Genomic DNA, 20,779 nt, shown 5'->3' on the forward strand with positions numbered 1-20,779 from the left:
TGTCTCTTAGTCCAACGGAAGTCAACACAGTAAGTAGGCCCTCAGCTTTTGTAGCCAACTGCATGGGGATCTACCGAGCTAACGGTAGCTTGGGGAGTGCAAAGTAAAGTTAGCATGAGTCAGAATGGCCACAAGACCCAAGTTGAAAAATACGGGAGTCTTCTCTTAACGTTGGTCGTCGTACAGTAGAAAAAGTGCAAAGAGTTAATGAGGAACTTTTACTCGAAAGAGAGATTTCTTTCAGTAGACGCCGAGTGGGCTGTGTGTGAAACAGACCAGTCACTAAGTAACTGTACTAAAAGGAGAAAATAATAATTGTCAGACTAGATGTCCATCCTAGAAAAGTCAACATAGTACAATTTAAACTTGAAGTGAAGACAGTATTTAATATAATTCTATATTTATTAGCTAAAAATTACTGCAAATGAGCCAGAACTAAGTTCTTGTTCATGCTTTACGCTGTGGTTTAACAGGTTTCAGGCTGTGGACAAATAAAAAACAGTATCAGGTGTGAAAAGTGACAACAAGCGCCTTTTTCAGCATGCCCACATTGTGACTATCAGAGAGAGACACAGAGGTCAGAGGTCACAACAAGGCTGCGGACAGATGTTTCGCCATTACATGACACACTTTCTAAACATTAGAAACATACCGTGTGCTCTCACACAGATGAAATAAAACAAACACAACACTGAGCTGCAATGCACCTGAGGGTCTCTGACCTATATTATATGGGGCCTACACACACACACACACACACACACGCACACACACAGCCTGGTAACAGTCACTGACCTATAATCATGGTTGTCTGATTTACAGTAGCTCTTCTCTTTCTAGTCTCTCATCTTTGGCTTTACGCACTCCTACACACACACACACACACACTCACATACACACACACACACACACATTGAACACACTCTTGACTATTATTGTATGAATCTACACAGAACTTGCTTCTGTATGACTCGCGGTTCTGGCTATTTAAAAACTGCAGTAACTTATATTAAGTAACATTTTATCTTTTACTATTATTAAAATGATAGTGATGTTTAACCAACGACTGTGGCTTCACTCTGTCTGAAATGTGTCTCCTTTGGGTCTTTCCTGACTTCCCTGTCCTACGGTGATGTGGGAAAAGTACACCTACTATGTCAGCACAATGTGTGGATGGAGAGACGGAGGCAAGGAGGGCAGAGAGGTGATTGATTTAGCCTCTGCACCAACGCCCTGGCACCGAAGATGGGATGGAGGGGCGGGAGGGAAAGAGAGGAGAGGTACATAATGCACCTGCAGCCTCACTCAAACCTTATCAACCCGAAACTGCACTTCTTCTTTCCCTTTTCTTGTCTATTAGTGTCTTTTTCTATCTCACTACTTCTCTAATTCCCTTTTGCTCTTATTTCCGCCTCCTCCATGGACCCAGTGTTTCCTTCCTCTCCTCTTTGTTTTTTAATTTTTGATTCCCACTCCACCTCTCTCTCCTTATTTGTCTTGTCTTTTGCTCTCCTTTGCTTTGCCTTCCTCTCTTATCTCTTGTCTTTTTTGGCAGGAACAGCGGTTTTATTATCCAACCTCACCTCTGCCAGGATGGGTCAGATACCGCAGTGGAGCCGTCTTCACTTGGCACTTAATGTAGAGAGAGAGGAACAAACACACAGCTGAGGGAGGTAGAAAGAGTGACACAAGGGGAGGAGAGTTTATCCAGCACATACTTTAGGTGAGAAGGTTAAGCCTGGCAGCCCAGCTAATGGTGTAAAATATGTGTGTTTATGTATGTATATGTGTTTGTGCAGATGTAAAGAAGGTAAAGTAGTGTTTGTGCTGCAGCCCCACTTGGTTAGCGGTGCGTCACTGTGGCTGTGGGCTTTCTCAGGAGGGATGGTAGACCAGACATGGCATGCCAAAGCCAGAATGCCAGGCCCGGTCTTTGCTGCCAGCTCCAAGGAGCCTCAATCGATCCTGACAGCTCAGTGTGTCACCAGGTCACACTGACACGCTGAGGCAGAAAAACAAGGACAAGGAACCATTTCAATCGGCTAAAATCTACTCCTCTCCTTTTACCGTTCTGTAACAAGAATTCGAAACTAGTAAGAATGCAAAATAATGTGTGCAGTTGGTTGAGTCATTACTTTATTTTGTATTTTCTGCTGCAGCTACTGAGCTCAAGCAAAGGCAGGAAATTGACCGAGAATGTGGCTGTCCATCTCGGCTTGTTTTGAAATTCCTTTGATTCGGTTCATCCAACCGATTCGGGCAGCCGCCGCAGCGTTAACAGCAACATAAAATATTCTCATAACTCTCATAAGAAACCTGCACAGTCATTCTAATAGTAGCAGGTGTCAAGTTTACCACTCAATGATTCATCAAGCAGTTCTGCAATTCCTAAAACTCAACAAAGTAAAAGTATTGTTGTAAAATGTAAATTATTAGTAATGATAATCCTATTTTTTAAGTAAAGAATGTATTTTATTTTGTGGGTCAATGTTCCACTAAATTAACTTGATTATTTATTTTAATTTAACATTAAAAAGATATTCCAGCGATCTAGTATTGCACCTCCATAAAGTTGGGGAACTCGCAAGAGACATCAATCAAAATCAAAGCAGAAGACATTCTGACTTTTAGTGGCTATGGGTCAAGCTCTAAATATTACTACACTTCCCATAGTGCAGTTCAATATCATCACATTGTTTTAAGAAAATACTATGTGAGGTATAAAACAAGAACTATGCAAATCATTTCACGTCCCCTCTGAACAATGGCTCACAGAATGTACTGACTTTGTGAATCATGATGGGATAAGACACAGTACTGTTTGTGCCCCCAGCGCAAGTGAAAATGATGGACAAATGTCCCCAGCAGACGCTTGGCTTTCTGACCTCGACCTGCTGACCTGCTGACTGGCCGTCTGATGGTAGATCTCCCTCCAGAACTGAACCTTTGAACTTGTAGAGAAACGGGGATGAGGCCGGCAGGACAGGGTGGTGCCTGCAAGGTCGTTTTGAAAAACCTATACAACAGGACTCCCACACCTTCTTTGGACAGACGCAGAGGAGGATGGCAGGGAGAGAATGGGAGTGAAACAAACTGATGTGAAGAAAATGGAGAAATCTCACTCTGACAAAACTGTGTCACAGTGACTGCCATCCTCTATTCAAGTGTCAGGCTGAGCTCAGATCTAACACACGACAGGAACATTTTTCCAGATTTGTTTTTTATATTGGATTCTCAAAGATCGCAGTGCTCATTTCCCTTTTACGTTCAGCAGGTTGTCAAAGGAAGAGCGTGTATCTGTGCTGAGCGTCATGAGAAGGTGAACCAGCCGCTGTGCCTCAGATTAAACCTCAGAATAGCAGCTCAGTGTTCCTGTAATAGAGCTCGTCTTCCTCCGAGACTAACAGCTCATTACCACAGGACTGCCCCCAAGGACCCCCCCCCCCCCCCCCCCGCCATCACCAGCACCTCACCCCTCTCAACACGACCTTGCCCCTGAGATGGAGCCCCTACAAATACACCCCGTTAGTAATCTCAAAGTAACTCCTCCCGCTTTTGTATTTTACCTTCCTCTCCACCATGCAGTTACCACCCTTATGTCAGACATTTGACCCATCTTTCTTCCAAGTGAACCACCCCACAAACACACACACACACACACACCAACCCAACGCTTCTGTTCCCCTCTGTCCCCTTGCAGGGTGGCTCTTGTCGACACCTTTCCTGATTTGGACGTTTTTGATGAGAATTCCCCACCTCAATCTCTGCTGTTTCCCTACTTAACCCTCCCAGGGGCTTCCCAGATCTGCTCTGACTGACACACACACTGACACGCACTGACACACACACACACACACTGACGCAGACACACGCGGAGAAAAACACAAAAAAAGACTGGATCATGCTCACTGTGCTGCACACATGATGGTGCACGCGCACACGCCTTAATGAGGTCTCATCATGTCTTTTACTTTCTCTCCTCCTCTCTCTTTTTCTCTTAGTCAAGTGTCATAATTGTCATTCTGGTGCTGCACCGAGGTGTCAAATTAAAACATTAGCTGAGACAAGTAACTGAACTCCTTTTGGAATTTAGATCAACATAATAAACTGTTTCCTGAGTCCTGTTTTGACAGTCTGAGACTCTTCAAAGACATAGACAAACAAACACTGTGAAGTCATCAATAAGTGGGTCTCTCCATGAATACAAAGTGTATTATTTTCTGTCTAATTGCACCAGAACGTGTGACTAAGTTTGTGAGAAAGTAAGGAGAAAGAGGCAGTGTATGTGTGTGAGTCCTGGATGTGGATACAGCTACAACAGAGGGTCTCATCATGGAGGAGAGGGCCTGGATGTGGAGGAGAACTGCTCATTGTGGAGAAGAGAAGAGGTTTTCGTGATTGAAATGAGTGCCTCTGCATGAAAAGGTACAGTACATCCACAAGGATCATCTGATTTGGCTCGCTTAAAGAAACCTGCCACCTGACGTATCCTGGCATCATCATCTCCACAGACATGTCCAAGTGTGGACATCAGCATGTCCTCTCTGTGAGTTCAGGGTTTGGGAATGGGCTGTGGAGCCAGTATGTAAGAAGTGAGGGGGCGGCAATCCCAGAACCCATCAACTCATTTAGCCTCTGGGGGCAATGGCCAATGTTTCGGGGCTTCCGGTGTAGCCAGCGGCTGCCCCAAGACTTCCTGCGCTCCTCTTTTGTTCTCCATGTGAACTGTTTACATACATGCAACCAAAGCCCACTCAAGTGCGATTGGCCAATACCACTCGGACTACAAATGGAAACCAGAACGCTTACGATACCAAAATCTCATCCCTTTGCTACAGATTCTGAAAGTGAAATTTAATGTGTAATAAGCGTCATTATAAAATCTGGTTTTAATTCACTATGCCATCTTTATAACCAATTTCCACTGTCTCTGAAAATATTCATACTGTCCACGTGGGTCTTGTTTTTTTTATGTTTTTTGTGATCTTTAAAGTCCTGTTTCGTGTGTATTCAGCAGTTATAAATGAGGCTCCTGGTTATAGAGTAGAGGTTTCAGACAGTTTGAACATGAAGTGGAGGACCTGGACAGGATGGAGAAGGCCTGATTGAGGAGCAGAAGGTCTCATGATTGAAATGTGTTCCTCTGCATGAACAGGTCCATCCAGGGAGGGTCACCTGTTCAACCTCTGGGAAATGTTAAGCATTTACGCTTACCTCGCATTTTTGTCAAAACACAAATATAGGATAGATTCTCACATGCCCTCTCCTCAGAAACTGCTGGCTCAGCACTTTGCGAGGCCAGTTATAGTAGCTGTGGTATGTGTGATGGACGGCCTCTTGATCCTATTCCACCTCCTCTCAGGAGACACTGAATATAGCCAAGTAGAAACCCACTCAGATGAAACGCACACAACCACTGACACTCGGTAAGCAGTCGAGCAGGTGCAGCTGACGGCTTTGAAATGGACAACACGGAGGTGTGTCAGTCATCTGCCGAAAAGAAAAGACAAGAACATTTGAATAACTGGTGCAACACTCTTTATGTAAAGTTTCCTCTTTCACCAGCACTTTCTCCTGTTTCAGGAGGATACCATCACAAACTCAGTAACTCACAGCACTCTGAGACTCCAGCCCATTTTCCTCTTCTGTTCAAGTCTGTGGTGGGCTGATGAGTTTGGCTGTGTTCTTTATTGGTTCCCAAGAGAGCACAAAGAGCAGATGACTCTGTCTCTCACTACTATCTACCTTGTACTTCCCTATCTTTAACAATCTCCCTGAAGAGCACGATGACATAAACCCCATGCCATGACTTAAAATGAGCTAAGCTACCAGTGCACTATTCGGCCGATGTTTTGGGGGAAAATCTGTTAAAGTAGCAACTATGCTTGACACCAATTAGTGACATTAGCAGGCTTTGATGAACTTGCTTTAATGAACCAAGGAGAGGAGGGGGGAGAGAGGGCAGAGAGAGAAAAAGAGAAATATCTTATAAAAAGCAGGGTCAGATATCATGCTGGAGGCTGCAGCTAAAAACTGCAGGATCAATACAACAAGAGAGCAGATGAAAAGACGGGAAGAACGGGAGAGGAGAGGAAGAGATATGATTCTGTGTTTCCTCTCCTCCACATGGGCCTCCCTCTTTTCACCAAGATGCTTCACTATCGATCTGACATGAGAACTGTGTGTGTGTGTGTGTGTGTGTGTGTATATGTGTGTGTCTGTGTGCATGTTTGTGTGCGTGTGTGTGTGTGTGAGGGAGAGCAGATGCTTGTAGCTCTCGACAAGCCTGACTCAGCCCGAACTGAAAGTGTGTGTGCATGTGTGTAAATGAAAACCTGTCTCAGCCTTGTTTGCAGTGAAGAACTTTTTGGAAACTCCGACAGCTTTGACAACTTCTCCGCAGCTCTAGAAAACATTAAGAGAGCCTTGAATCACTGGTCTCCTCTTGACGTCACCCTCCATGGTCAGGGCTCCTGTTATTCAAATGAATGTGGCTCCTCCAGTAAACTTTCTACTCTCCGTGCTCCCGTTAGCTAAGATCAGTCTTTCTACTTTGCAGCATTGGTGATTTATCCCTCCCTAACTTCAAACTTTGCTTTTCATTCTATATCTTTTAACATCTGGCTTGAAAGTTCAATTGCCCCCACTGTGTCTCACACTACATCTGTACTGAAAAACATTTATCCTTTCCATGCATGCTCCATGACTTATCACCGATTTGGAACAACAAGTTACCGTTGTCTGGATCCGTTTCCTTCGCAATCCCTCCATGTGGGTTCTAGAGGTATTCACATGTTAAAGGATATAATGTTAAAGGCCTCCGCACCCTCCAAGACCTGAGGGAAGATTACTCACACCGAGGTTCAACCTGGTCCTTTAATTTGAGACTCTGCACTGCCTTCAAGACATATGGAGTTCCCTTGAATGTATTACCAGCTGCCCATCCGCTTGATACGCTTCTTGATGCCAAATCCCATGGGAAACTCATTTTCCCTTGGTGTTGGCCCTGACCCCCCCCAAAAAACACTGACGATTAGTATTAGTTGTATAATTATTGTTATCATTGATATTTTCATTATTATTTTTATTGGTGTTCTCGCTTCTGCTATAACTTTTTGTAATCCAACATCATCAGAATGAGACGCTTTACAACAAGTGCTTTCTAAGAAGCTGGTTTCACTCTAAGAAGCTATTTTTACTCTCCGCTGTGATGAAGCTGACACATTTGACGTGACAAGCTCTCCTTGAAAAGATTAAAAGCACACATTATTGGTATATGCAAAATCCTTTGCTGTGATCTTTCATCGCTGTTCTTCAGCTGATGCATATAAATAGCGCCTGTGTCAGAAGAATCGCTCTCTGACGTCTCATGCAAGGTGGGATATTAAGCAAGCAGGGGGGGGGGGAACTCAGTCATTTATCTTAAGTCCCTCTTTGAGCGCCTTGGCCTGTTACAAAAAGGAGATGACTTATTTTCCGTCACTCCAAACGTTGAGAGAGATAAGTCATGACCGTAAGCAAAAGTGCGAATGGATTTAACGCAGTGAGTGCCATCACAGGGAGCGCATTTGCATGCTGGACTGAATTGCCTTCTAAGTAGAACCTAGTCATATATCCCACCCACACATATGCACACATCTTCTCACTCTCTGATAGGTTACAGACAGCAAAACAAATCAGAACAAAAAAGATAAAGTTAGATGTTATTCATATAATTAGAGGGCCAAAACAGTTTGATTATTATCATTTTCAGTTATGGACAGTACAACAATAACATGTTACCCTTCTCTTCATTGCTAAACTAATTGCAATAAAAGATATTATGTCCTGTCCTCTGGTTTCATTTGTTTTTGTTTGTCTTCTTGTGTCGTGGTGCATTTCCATTCATCATGAACATCACCTGAAAAAGCATTCATTTATAGTAAAGAATTAAACAACAATAAAAACTTTGTGAGGTTGTACAGCAGTGGTTTGAGCTAAATGCTAACGTCAGCGTGCTAAGATGCGTATAGTAACAATGCTAACATGCTGATGTTTAAGAGGTATAATGTTCACCATGTTCACCATCTTAGTTTAGCGTGTTAATGCTAACACTTGCTAATTAGCACTAAACATGCCGTTAGTTTTGCAGGTATGTGGTGATAAATCAAAATATCGGACCAATTAATATTTAGACCTGGGATTGCCGAAGTTATTACAATTCTTCCTGAGGGGAACATAAACGTCTGAACCACATTTCAAAGCAATCCACCTGACAGTTGCCACTAGCATGGCTAGAAATTGTCCAGTTGGATATCCCTCTCAAATAGAAGGCAATAAATAAAAGCTGTAGAAAAAAACAACAACTTTGGAGTTAGTAAATGATTAACTAAACCTACTAAACTAAATTAACTAAACCACTTGTGCGTACACTAACGTAAGCTTTGATTCCAAACTGAATAAATCTTTGTTTGAGCCCATGTCTCTTTAAAGCTGATGTGCTGTAACTATCATATCAAAGCCATCTGTAATTTAAATGCTCACACTGGTAACTATTTTGCAAGGCCTGCCAGCTAAATGTAGGAGTAGGGCAGAGTGGTTTCTTTGTGTTGTGTCAGATTCAAGTGCTCTCAGAAGTGCTCTCCAGCTGCGTTCAGCACCGGCACTCTATTTATAAAAAGTGCATTGAGGCGTGGGAGGAGAGCATTATGTTGTGTCAATATTTCAGAGCGCATAAACCACGGCGATGTGTTACTCAAGTAAGTGAGTAGAGAGGAGATGTCTGTGTGCGTAGCTACACACAAAGACACACACACACACACACACACACAGTGGCCTGGCCTATAATCGTCCCTATTTAAAATGCTAATTTCCTCTCTCCCGCAGGTGCCTAACTGTGTTTGAAACTAAATTGCTCGTCATAGCAGGTCAATCTGAGCCTAATGAATTCATCTGTTCTCCCATTACACTTATTGACGCTGAATGGTGGACGACAGGTGCACTGAGCACTCAAGGGTTTGAAAGCGAAGCCTGCAGGCTCTACTTGCTTTCTTAGATGGATTTCCACATCAGCCGTGAATATTTTAGTATTTGGGTTGGACGAAGCTTTGCCCTGTGAGCATCTCCATTACAATGGATATTTTACTTAGTGATGCTCACTTGCTCACTGGCACTAAACTACCAATCCGACTAAATCGCCTGTCCCCAGTCACTCCAAATCAGCCCGTTTCTGACTTTAAGGTCAAAACACTGAAAGGGAGCAGCGCTTAAGTCATCTGAGGGGATTTATAACGCACTTTACAAGAAATATCAACTTAATAAAACTGGATAATAGCCATACAATGTAGAGGCAATGCAGCTCTCAGGATGGAGATAATTTACATGAAAATATATGTGATGGGTAGCGTTTTCCTCTCCCCTTCCCGGTTTAGCCACACCTTTCAATCACCCTGATGCGCAACAACCAGGTGCGACTAATTGCCAGCTCCCTTTTTAAATCTGAGTGCAAGCAACCTGCAGCAGGCTTGCCTCACTCCCCTGGCCTCATGATTGTCTGAAGGATTGATGCGTAATAAGGTATGGGTTTCTGTGTGTATGTGTATGTATATATGCCACCCTATACTCTTTAATGACATGTACCTCTTGTACTGGGAACAGGAAAAAGATGTCGACCCCTGCCTGACCTAGATGCTGTATGTGCAAAGGAGGAGTTTGGGCAATTGCTGTTTTTGTCCCTTAATTTTCTTTGGATATTCTCGGTTACCTGATTTTGTTTTCTTTGTTTCTTTAATATGAATTTGTGATCTGTGGTTTTCTTTAGTTTGCTTCCTGGATTTATTGATTTTCCCCCTGCATTTAAGTTAAGCAGGGGTTGTATGGTGCGAGGAGGTATTTGTTGTTTTCTTTTGTTTCTTTTCTATAGAGACCAATATCTGTGAGCTGTCCTTGTTGGGAATTTGTAACATTGTGGGGTTTTGTTAGTTTCCAGTACAGGTTGGCTGTCTTGTGCTTACAGGTGGTGAGTCACTAGGTGGAGGGTTCCCCCTCTGGTTTCTTTTGGTTGCATGTTATGTCAAATTCCTGTTTTTTTTTTTTGTTTTTTTAATATAGTGTAAATATTATTACAGTTGCATGATTAATTTGCTGTGTATTCTAACGTGTCTTTTTTTTTTTTTTTTTTTTTTTTTGGTTTCCTGTAGGTTCCCCTGACACCCCTGCCTGTACTGGTAACGACTCTTAGTATGGTATGTTTTTAGAGGATTTTAAAATCTTTTTTTGTAATAAACTGTCTTTTAACTGACAACACTTTCTGACCTGACTAACGCCCCAACTAAGTTCTGTCTAAATAAAGGACCATCAATTTTAAACTGGAAACTCATGTCTCTGCTCTTGTCTTATTACAAGAATCTGTAAAGTGAGTGATTATTCTCTGGGTGAAATTCCCAGGGTGGCGTTGTCACATATACAAAGTACCTATAGAGTGTTTTCTCAGCCTGCAGCACACAGCAACAATGCTGTGGTCAGGATGCAAAACACTGGACGATGTGGGTGGATGGTAGAGACAAACACACACACACCATTTAATGCTTAGGCCAACAGGTCATTCTCAACCCTGATTCCCAAGATCTTCTTTGGTTTATCATGGTTTATGTCCAGCAGTCGAGACTGAAGTGTTTGAATCCACTGCATGTCCCATCTAAACTCAATAAAAACAGTCTGTTCTTGATGGTCATGTGTTCAAATCAGTACAGTTCACTATAACGCAAGTTAGTGAGTGGGAAAAGTGTACTAAGTCTACTAGCTACATTGTCAAACAAGAGAAATGTCCTCCCTGCCTCTCTAAGCCATGCTATTACTCGGAGCCCACACAGAGAGAGCCACAGACGCCACAGAGAGTAATCGCAGGTAATGATAACCGAGAGTGAGCATAATTTTCCTCCATAGCCTGGCAACACGACACAATAAACCGGTCTCTCTGGGGGGCTGGAGGGGCATGTGAAGAGGAGAAGTGAAAGGGACTGAGGCAAACAAGGGAGGATCTAGCAATAAGTGACCAAACATCTTCCACCACCCATGGATATAACAACAGAAAACAGAGGGAAAGAATGAGAAACGCATCCAGAACAAAACAGAGATGGATGATGTAAATGTGGTTCCTCAGTTTCTTGTGAGCAGAGCCAAAGTAGTAAGGAGCTAATCCAGTATAAGTGGCAGATTTAGAGTTCATCGGCAGCTGTGATGTAATACTTAATGCATAGCGATAAATTAACTCATAGCACCATGTGAGCCGTTACCACAGCAGCCCACCAGCCATGCGAGGGATGGAGCTAATTGCAATCATTCAGTAAGAAGTAGCCTCCTCTCTATTGTGACTTTAAATGCACTGTAGAATTTTCTTCACTATAAACAAACAATCAACACTCATGCGCCTGGTAAGCATGGTGAGTATGAAGTGTTTAACCTTCAGTGTTGGAGATGTTGGGTTTACTTATATTCGAATTTTACTGGGAGGAGTTGCTGCTTGATGCTATAGACATGAATTTGAGCTAAGCTAAGGTCACTGGTCGCAAACCTTCAATCTGCACACAGCCGACTTTGTCAGATTGTGGTTAAAAGAGTACTTCACCGATTTAGCATTGCACTCCTATAACATACTCAGACTCGCAATTGACAGTTTTGAAAAGAAGTATCAAAACTGCAGAGACGGAGAAATTGTTCTTCTTCCTTATCAAAACCTGGTGCCTTCATTACCCACAATGCAATTGACCGCTGACAGCTAATGTAGCCTTGAGCCGCTAGCCTCAAGCCGAGATGACTTCCACACACACAGATTGTTTTCATTTTCCAACTTCAGCTTTCTTCGGCCCAAACCATCGCTGACTCAAGTGACATCACTTGAGGTAATGTATCAGATTTCACACAGCCCCCTCTGGAGCCACAAAAGGCTTTATACAACTTTTTCACATATACAGTAGGACTCCCCAACACCTGTAAACAGACTTTGATGTGTAAAATGAGTGGAGTTTCCTTTTAAGTTGGACAAATCAGTCTGGTATGACCAGCATCCTGTGGTGGCTAATGTTAGCTGCTGTTAGCTAATTTTAGACTGCTGCATAACTGATATTACCCAGTCAGTTCATTAACTATTGTGCTGCGGTTACACTATGTTTTACCTACAGTTATCCCCACTGTGGCTGCTGTTTTGTCAAAGTTACATAAGCTCGCTTTAACTAATTTACTTAATAATAATAACTCAAGTTGAACTCTCACAGGCCGTAACTGAACCACAGGAAGTAGTGCGTACTCCAAAACAACTCCAGCCATCTCCACCAAGACATAAACGTTACATCATAAAGGAAAACTATCTTTTGCGTCTCCTGTGTCATCTTCGAAAATTAGAAATAAACGGCAGAGAGGTGCGATAGGACTGTCTCTGCTATAGATATACTGTGACCCTGCGATTCTCCTTTTTCAAAGGGTTAAATGTATCACGTTCTCAGGGGAATGAAGCTAATCTAAACCGGTGGATTATGTAAGGGGAACCTTAGCTCGGGCTAATCCTTCTCTCCTGTCTGACTGTCACACTGTTCTTTGATGCTTGGTTTATAGTAGAGACGATGGGGAGTCAGGTGGATGCTGGTATGTTGCTGTTCCCCTGAGAGAGGCAGGCACACTCTACCAGTGACTAAGATCATATACACATGTGGACATCCGTATAGCTGGGAGGCTGCTCGGAGCGTTTTCCACTACATGAGCAACCGTGATCACTTGCCCTGTCATTGCCTGCTGCACATATTAGTCGCTGCTAATTGCTGGAATGAGAGTCTTCTGTTTGCATGTGGACTCAGCGGACGATCTCGTGCCTTTCTGTCTGATTGACTAAATGAGCTGTGCTATGCTGTCATGTTCGACGCATGTGTGTGTGCCTGTGGGAGAGATAGATGGAGTAGTGAGGACAGAGAACATTGAGCAATATGATAAAGAATGTCATGCATGGGATTCATTAGATTTTGTCATAATGAATACAGGTTAAGTGTTTGTGCATGTGCAGAAGGGAGGGATTTCTAGTTTAATCGCCTGGTTGAGTCTGATTGTGAGATAATTGGACACCTCCCCTCTTGCCCACCACTCCTTCCCTCTCTTCAGACCCCTCTGTCCTTGGCTGGCCGCTCGCACTGCCATCCACTGGCCTCCCCATTGGCCTCTGCAACAAGAGCCAACAAGCGATTGGCTGCGGGGGGAATTCTGAGGCAGAGGACTAGTTAATTATGCTAATCCAAGAAACTGATAAGGAGACGGTTTTAAATATTTAAAACCTCTGGAAACACACGCACACACACACTGAGGCGGAGTGGTTTAGAGAGAGACAGGCTCTGTGAGAAAATATGAGACTATTTTGTCAGAGTAAGCAGAGAGAGGAAGTTCAGGAAATAGAGAAAGAGAACAGAGTTATAATTAAGCTCTTTTCTTTTTCTCACAGATCTCCATCTCAATGTTTTCAGTCTCCTTTTCTCCCTCATTTTCAAATACCAAACAGTCATGTAAATATTAAATAATAAATTGGACTAAATTCTCTGCATGTTGGACTCTTCCTCCCCCCACTCAGCGCTCAGTTCCTCCTCTGTTGCTGGTATGCTGCTGGCCTTTCCCCTCTCTTCTTGTTAACTGATGTCTGTGGGCGGATAACACTGCTTCACTGATCCACAACTCATGAAACACCACTCATCTTCTTTTTTTTCCCATTTCTTTCTCTTCTTTTTCATCTCAGCACCCAGAAAATTCTTGCTGTGCACAAACGTGTCATTGTCTTTCCGTCTTTGGATTTTGGATTTCAGAGAGCAGCACCCAGCGGACTTTTAACATCGTTTCTCCTGACACACTGATTCTAATTTCATTTTATTTTATAAGCAATCAAGTACCACCTTTTATTGGATTTACAAGCCTTTGCTGTGGAACTAGCTCCTAAACTGTTCAATGCAGCATTCTGTAAAACTACAAAATATGACATAAATCTGAGAGTCTGAACATATCTGTAATCTGTTTTGTTCACTGCTTCGGGACCCTGGTGTGTTCGTATTTCTAGTTTCTTGTCTGTAGCAGTGTAATGCAGGTAACCTTCTGTGTCCCACAACAGTCAAAGTGCAAAACTGCCTCTGCAGACCAGCAAAAACACAGGAGCCACGAGAGCTTGGCAGTGCAGCTCTGTGGAGACAACTGAGTCCTGCAGGATACTAAAGCGAGGGGAAAAGAGGGAGCTGGATCTTCAGGAGCATCCCCCTCCCTAACTGACTAACCATGTCTTATTGCTTCTCTCCTGACGTGCAACCTAAATGTCCAACTACTACATATCAGAGTATTCCCAGCTACAGCTGGCAAGGCATGCTGTACTCATCACACAGGACAAAGCTCACAGCCTTCTCAGAGACCTACAGAGCCTGAGAACTACAAGATGCTCGGCTTCTCACTCTGTCAGATTTCTCCAAAGAAAATTATCCCTCCACCTTCCCAGATGCATTAAAGGAGTGAGGAAAGGATGCAAAGAGAGACGGCAAGGAAGAAGGAAAACCCAAAGTTGTCTGTGCCTGTTCAGGTCTTGTTGTCTAGTTTTGCACTGTGATATACGGCCTGGAAAATGTGGCTTGCAAACTCTGCTAAAAAATGCATCATAACTGTAATGTAATATGAATGTGCTGAAAGAACATGAAGAAATAATGATGACATTCATTTGGATGAGACTATTGTGGATGTTAAGGCAGCCTTAGAAGCTTGTGGGGGGGGGGGGGCAGAGTTAACTGATTTTAAGATGTATACATTGAAAGAGAGACACATAGAGAGAGGGGGGAGAGAGGAGAAATCGAGTATCTGTGGGAGTATAATTAACTCCATGGTCTGCCTCTCTGCAGGCCTGCGGCATACTGCTCTGAAATGCTGATTCAGTACATAGATAGAGAGAAAGAGTAGCACGGGAGGGGAGAAGGGGGTGAGGAGAGGGATGCAGTAAAAGTGTGTGAGAGAGAGAGAGACAGAGAGAGAGACGGAGTGTTTCAAAGAAGAGAAAATGTGAAATGAAGCAATAGATAGACAAAAAGTCAAATGATAGTCAAAGGTGAGAGTACAGTAAAGCTGCTTAAGTGAAGGTAACACATGCAAGATCAGTTATGGAAGATTCACTTAACAGTTTATATATATATTTATTGATAGTTATCTGAGGTCAGTGGTTGACTTTATTGAGCGCTGAACATCTGCAGATGCTTCAGAGACAGCAGTGCAAAACCCTCACTCTGCGTTATCAAGAGGAGAACAGTGACATCTAGAGGCCGAACAATCGACTTTGACCTGCACTGAATTTCTACTGCAGAACTGCTGATTGACACAGTCAGCAACTTTGTTCCTGTACCTTTTCAGACAGAAGAAGAAGAAGAAGAAGAAGAGCACACTTTACCCCTCACTGCTTGGTGGTCTTAGTGCGTCTGCGTGAATTTAATTTGTTAAGATCATTTTAAAAAGAATGACAAACGGAGTGCATGCAGGGTCACAGTGTTGTGCGGGGTGCTGAATCACTAACAGAGGGGTTAGTCACAGTTGAAAGTACTCAGTCTGTCACCAGGCTCGGGGAGGGGGGGGCAGAGGCAGCTCACATCTATAATGCATCAAGCTGAGTGTCAGGTAAACTGGAGACAAGGACAAAACAACAGAACCAATAAATACTGGAGAGAGATGAGATGGATGGATAACACATACACTTTTGATTCTTAGAAGACCAAATAAACATGCAGATATTATTTTAGCTGCTATACACAGACACATAATGTGTCATAGACAGATTTCTGTTTTGAAGTTACAATATGGATTAAATATAAAAACCACTGATTAATATGACCAACATTGATTTGTTTAAATGTTATTAAAAACCCAAAACAATGGAAGTGAATGGATTATTATTTGATACAGCATTAGCATTTAACAGTATTACTCTGGATAATCCACTCTGCTGTGTGCAGATTTCATTGGGACTTTTTCTTCAGTATAAAGTTGTTGCACTGAAAACTGTTGACCACCACAAGAGGTAAATGAGAACATGGTTTGGGTTTGGTTTTTTTTAATAATGGGGAACTAATGCCTTAAAGGTTTCTTCTTAAGCATGGTGTTTGATTTCCTCCTTTTGTTTATAAGCATATTAGTATCTAGCAAGGGACTGTTACTTAGAGAGTTTAACATTTGTTAAAATCAGACCCATGGAGTCACACATTTCTTGACTATTTTTATTTATTATTTATTTTTCGTGGCTTCACTATCAAAACAAATACAAATATTCTAGAAATGAGTAAAAAAGCCAGAGTGTTTGCTCTCTGTTGTCATCAAGTACCGGCACGTAAAGATACAGATGACGAATTCAAGGCAGGCTGGTGATGCAACCTTCTTAAAGCCACTTGTGTTAATATTGAGTCAATAATAATGACTCAAAATAATAATCAAATGACACCATGTGAGACGCGAAAGTCACTGTTGCTACTTAAGCGGCTATAGTTTATGTGTTACAGTATGACACAAGCAGCAAGGACATACAGTGCATTCTCCAAAAATAATTTGGTTTAATCACATTGGATCTTGAAGTCTTGAAACAGCATCACTGATGTTTAAAGCATACCAACATTTGAGTATGTTCAGGTTTCCATGAGAGGAGCTGCCTGTACTCAGTAGTGTGAACAGATGATGAAAAACATCATAGCTGCCATAAGTCAGTAAATGTTCATATGCAAGTCCTTGAAAAGTATCCCTTGTACCATAACATTGCTTTTGCCAGAAACTTACAAGCTTAGTTCAACATCCCATCTCGGGTCTCAATATGCAGCTGGCCGATCAAGATTAAGTTTAATTAAAACGTCTGTCCAGCAGTGGAGGTTTGTGCTCAGAGAGGATGGGCAAACCTTCCGCACTGCAGCTGCTCTTGTCTTTCAGCCATGTCCGTTCAGCTGGCTCTGTGTGTCTGAGGTCGGATCAGGTTGATCGCTTGCCCTCGGCAGGAAGCCCCACGTCTTCAGCAGAGCGGCCCGCTGAGCAGGGGCAGTGGAGAAGTAGTCCTTCTGTTTCTGAGAGTAGGTCTGGACTGGACGGACGATGTCTCTGTAGCTCCAGTCCTGACGACACAAAACTCCTCTGAATGACTTTTTTTAATTACGTGATGGAAACCCAATAAAACATACACTGCAACTGTGTTTAACATTAGGAAACTGTATTTAGAATCACAGGAAATATTTTACCAAAATCCAGATTCCATTAGGACTCAATAGAAAAAAAGTGAGAACGTGCTTGTAAATAAAACTGAAATAAGACTTTTAACACAGGTTCTCAACATGTAGAAAGAAATGGTCAACAAAGACACATTTTAAATTCCTCATGAAACACGGCTTTCACTCTTTATTGTCATCTCACCACCTACAGACAGAGTAAACAGACAACTGAAGTCTTCCCAGGAGGGGGGCCTAAGGGACAACAAAACCTCCACAGATGGGGGTCTCTTATCTAAAGGCCATCTGTCTGGAGGTCTTTGGCATGAAACAGAATCAGAATCAGAAATACTTTATTGATCCCTGGGGGGAAATTGTACAGTGCCGGTGCTCCCATTCAAGATTAGAAAGCAGCGTAAATTTAGAAATAAGAGTATGTACAAAATATAAAAATAGAAAACACATTTACAATGTATATGTATGTATGTATGCATGTATATATATATATATATATATATATATATATATATATATATATATATATATAGCAACGTTTGGTATGCCCTGGTGTCTATTTAATGTGTGTGTGTCACAGGTATTATGGCTTACAGTGCTAAGGTCCTGTTACCTGCCAGTGAAAGTTGAAAGCCTCCAGCAGCTGTATCCTGCCCTCTCTGGAAGGCACACAATCAGGAGGAGCAGGCTGCACCATCTCAGAGCCCACCGTCACACCTCCAAACACCAGCAGGGCTCGGATGGCAAACCAGCCCCCATACTTCGGATGCACACAAACTCCGAACATCTTCTGCAGGTGACAGTGGGAGATAAACAAAACAGTGGTCAGGAGACGAGAATGCAAACACTGCACTACAAAATATCCACCACAACTAACCATTTAGATCCCTCATAAATGAACAGTGTTACCTTTTCAGCCCAGGGTTGGTCTCTGACATCAGACTGTTGGTAGTAGAAAGCTGCTCCAGACACGTGAGCCGCAGTCTGCGCCAAGAACTTTGGCTTCCTGCTGGGCAGCAGCTCGTAGTCGTACCTCACATCCACCTTCTGTCCTGGGAAACACTGCAGGGCAGGGAGAGGGCATATTTAGGGGTCACAGCCTGATTATGGAAATGGTTATAGTTTCAATCCTATCCCTAACTGTATTTGATGATTTTTCCAGAAAGTTAATACTGTGGGGCCTGGGGGATACTCTATTGGGCCCCTATTGGGCCTCCTGTTCCTGTTGCAGTCTTCATGTACCCAGTCACCTCCAAAAACCCATTAATATACATGACAATATTTTTCACAGGGACCAACTAAAAACAGCCAGTATCCCTTTAATACCTCTGTTACTGGACCATTGTGGGTGAGCCAAAAACAGACATTCCCATCTATTCATTGAGACAATTTATTGTATCAAAATATGTATTGATATTGTAATTTAAAAGTATATAATTAAAATTACATTGGAAGATTTTATGCATAATCGCCCCCCACCCTTATTCCCAACTAATCATACAAACTTGTTTTTGTCTGGCTGCCCCGCTTTTAAGGCCGGGATATTCACTCACACAGACTCACCTGGTAGACAGCAGAAGAGACACAGTGTTTGACACATTGGTCTATAGGGTCAGACAGCCCCCGGCAGCCCCTCTCCTCCAGGAAGGGCAGGAAGGCTTGCTCAAACATGGCAGGAGTGCTGAGCACCACCACGGCCAGGCTGTCATCTGGGTAAGCCAGGCGCAGGGAGGGAGGCAGCACCGAGTTATACCAACCAGCCTGTGAACATGGTGTCAGGGAGGCACAGAGGCGGTAACAAGCAGTCCAGCAAGAAAAGGAAAGCACCAGGAGAAACACATCACTCACATCTATTGTATCTATTGTATTTAATATTTGCCTGCTGCATGTATTCAGATCATTATTTGGATTCGGATCTGAATACATGCAGCAGGCAAATATTAAATAATTTACATGGGTTGGTGAAAAACTAACCTTTATTAAATAATTTTACCACCTTTAATATATTTTACTGGCCATTTCAACTCCTCATCTCTCAGTCCAAGCTAGCATGTAAACTACAGGACTAAATGAAAGTCCGAAACCTAAATGGCACCCAGCGTGCAACCTGGCCAAACTCTCGAAAGTGTTCCCACTCACCAAACAATAAATGAACTCAGGACACTGTGTGGACAGTGAACCTGTGGCAGCTACCTAATTAGCACACCTGCTTCCAGGGAGTGTGCTCCTGTGCTCCCCAGCAGCCGGGTGACCTCCACTTCCAACAACTCCTTTCAAGACGCCGAGCTCCGACAGTAAACAGCCACTGGCTGTGAGCACATCTGAAGCTGCTCTGTCTGGCTGTGGTGATTGAATTCCCCCCATGACCTTCCGGGGGCTCCGTACCTTCTTGCTGTCAAAGCTACACATTAGAAAGAAATTAGAGCCACAATACCTTTAGAGGGTAGACTTCAAATCCAAGTTTTGATAAATGGTCCCCTAGCAGTCCTGTTATATCTTCCACATTGACTGTGGAAGCCGCCATAGTTGCACGTAACGTCAACACAAAGCTTTGGATTGTGGGATATGGTGTTCTTTGGCTAATCAGTATCAGAAATTAAGCCAGACTCGTGTTTTTTCTGCAATGATTTCTTCTAACAAAACGAGTGGCTACCATACGATACACAACACAATGTGTGTCCGAGAAATTCTACTAAAGTGCTTCTCTAATTTAGTGACAAAAGAGTGAAGTAACCATCTACTACAATACCCAGAAGACCCCTGCGGCTACGTCATACGCAATCACGTCGCTGTTCTGGGCTCCTGGATTTAAAAGTGGAGTCGCAGGGTTTTTCTGTGAGTAGCTTGATTAGCCAGCTAACACAAACAGTTATTTCGTTGTCCTTAAACAGTATGTATTGCGTTTCCAGCGACATGTTGTATGATATTTTCAAAAGAAGACATCACTCTGTGTCTAAGAGACGGTCAACAATTACATTGCCAACCAAGACAGTAACGTAATGCTGAGAAAAAAAAGGTCTCTCTTAGCTGCTGCTAACTGAAATTAGCATAGGTTAACATTGCGACAACATTGGATATTTAACGTTTGCTATGCCTCTTCTTGGCGTTATCTTGACGTGTGTAGTGTGCTTTTTGCTGGGTTTTTGGCAGCCAGCATCTGCACTGCTGAAGTGTCCTTGAGCGGGGGGGTGGGAGTGGCGGGGGTCCTGCACCATTTCCAGTTTAAATCTGTCTGCTCCTGGAAGCTGGATAGGGACGTTCCCCACGGGCCTGGAGATCAATTAAGTAGGCTCATTACATTATCAGACACCTCTGCACTTTCTGGCACCTCGGCTACTTTTAGCAGCAGCTGATAAGCGTCACTACTCACGTGCAAATATCCGGGGTCTGTTGTAATTTAATCTCCCGCAAGGTGTCATAGATCTCATCTAGGTTGCTGCCGCACCGACCAGCTACATAACACGTCTAAAGTTACTGTATTATTATCCATACAGGGCTTTTTCATGTCACCGTCAGGCCTCAACAGCACTGTCTTGCATGACGTTTTTGCACCAAGG

The 20,779-nt window shown here is 43.0% G+C and overlaps 1 protein-coding gene across 1 annotated transcript; it reads right to left on the minus strand.

Moving 5' to 3' along the window:
* Positions 1-16,270: 16,270 nt before the first annotated feature.
* Positions 16,271-19,746, minus strand: mmachc (metabolism of cobalamin associated C). Its single transcript, XM_070909371.1, has 5 exons — positions 19,657-19,746; positions 18,786-18,983; positions 18,132-18,284; positions 17,836-18,012; positions 16,271-17,117 (listed from the first exon to the last, which is right to left on the minus strand). Exons 1-5 carry the CDS (start codon positions 19,744-19,746, stop codon positions 16,935-16,937), a joined length of 801 nt encoding a protein of 266 aa, XP_070765472.1. The 3' UTR covers positions 16,271-16,934.
* Between the last annotated feature and the right edge of the window lie 1,033 nt (positions 19,747-20,779).

This window comes from Enoplosus armatus, chromosome 7, assembly GCF_043641665.1.
Source record: "Enoplosus armatus isolate fEnoArm2 chromosome 7, fEnoArm2.hap1, whole genome shotgun sequence".
In the NCBI taxonomy this organism is placed as follows: domain Eukaryota; kingdom Metazoa; phylum Chordata; class Actinopteri; order Centrarchiformes; family Enoplosidae; genus Enoplosus; species Enoplosus armatus.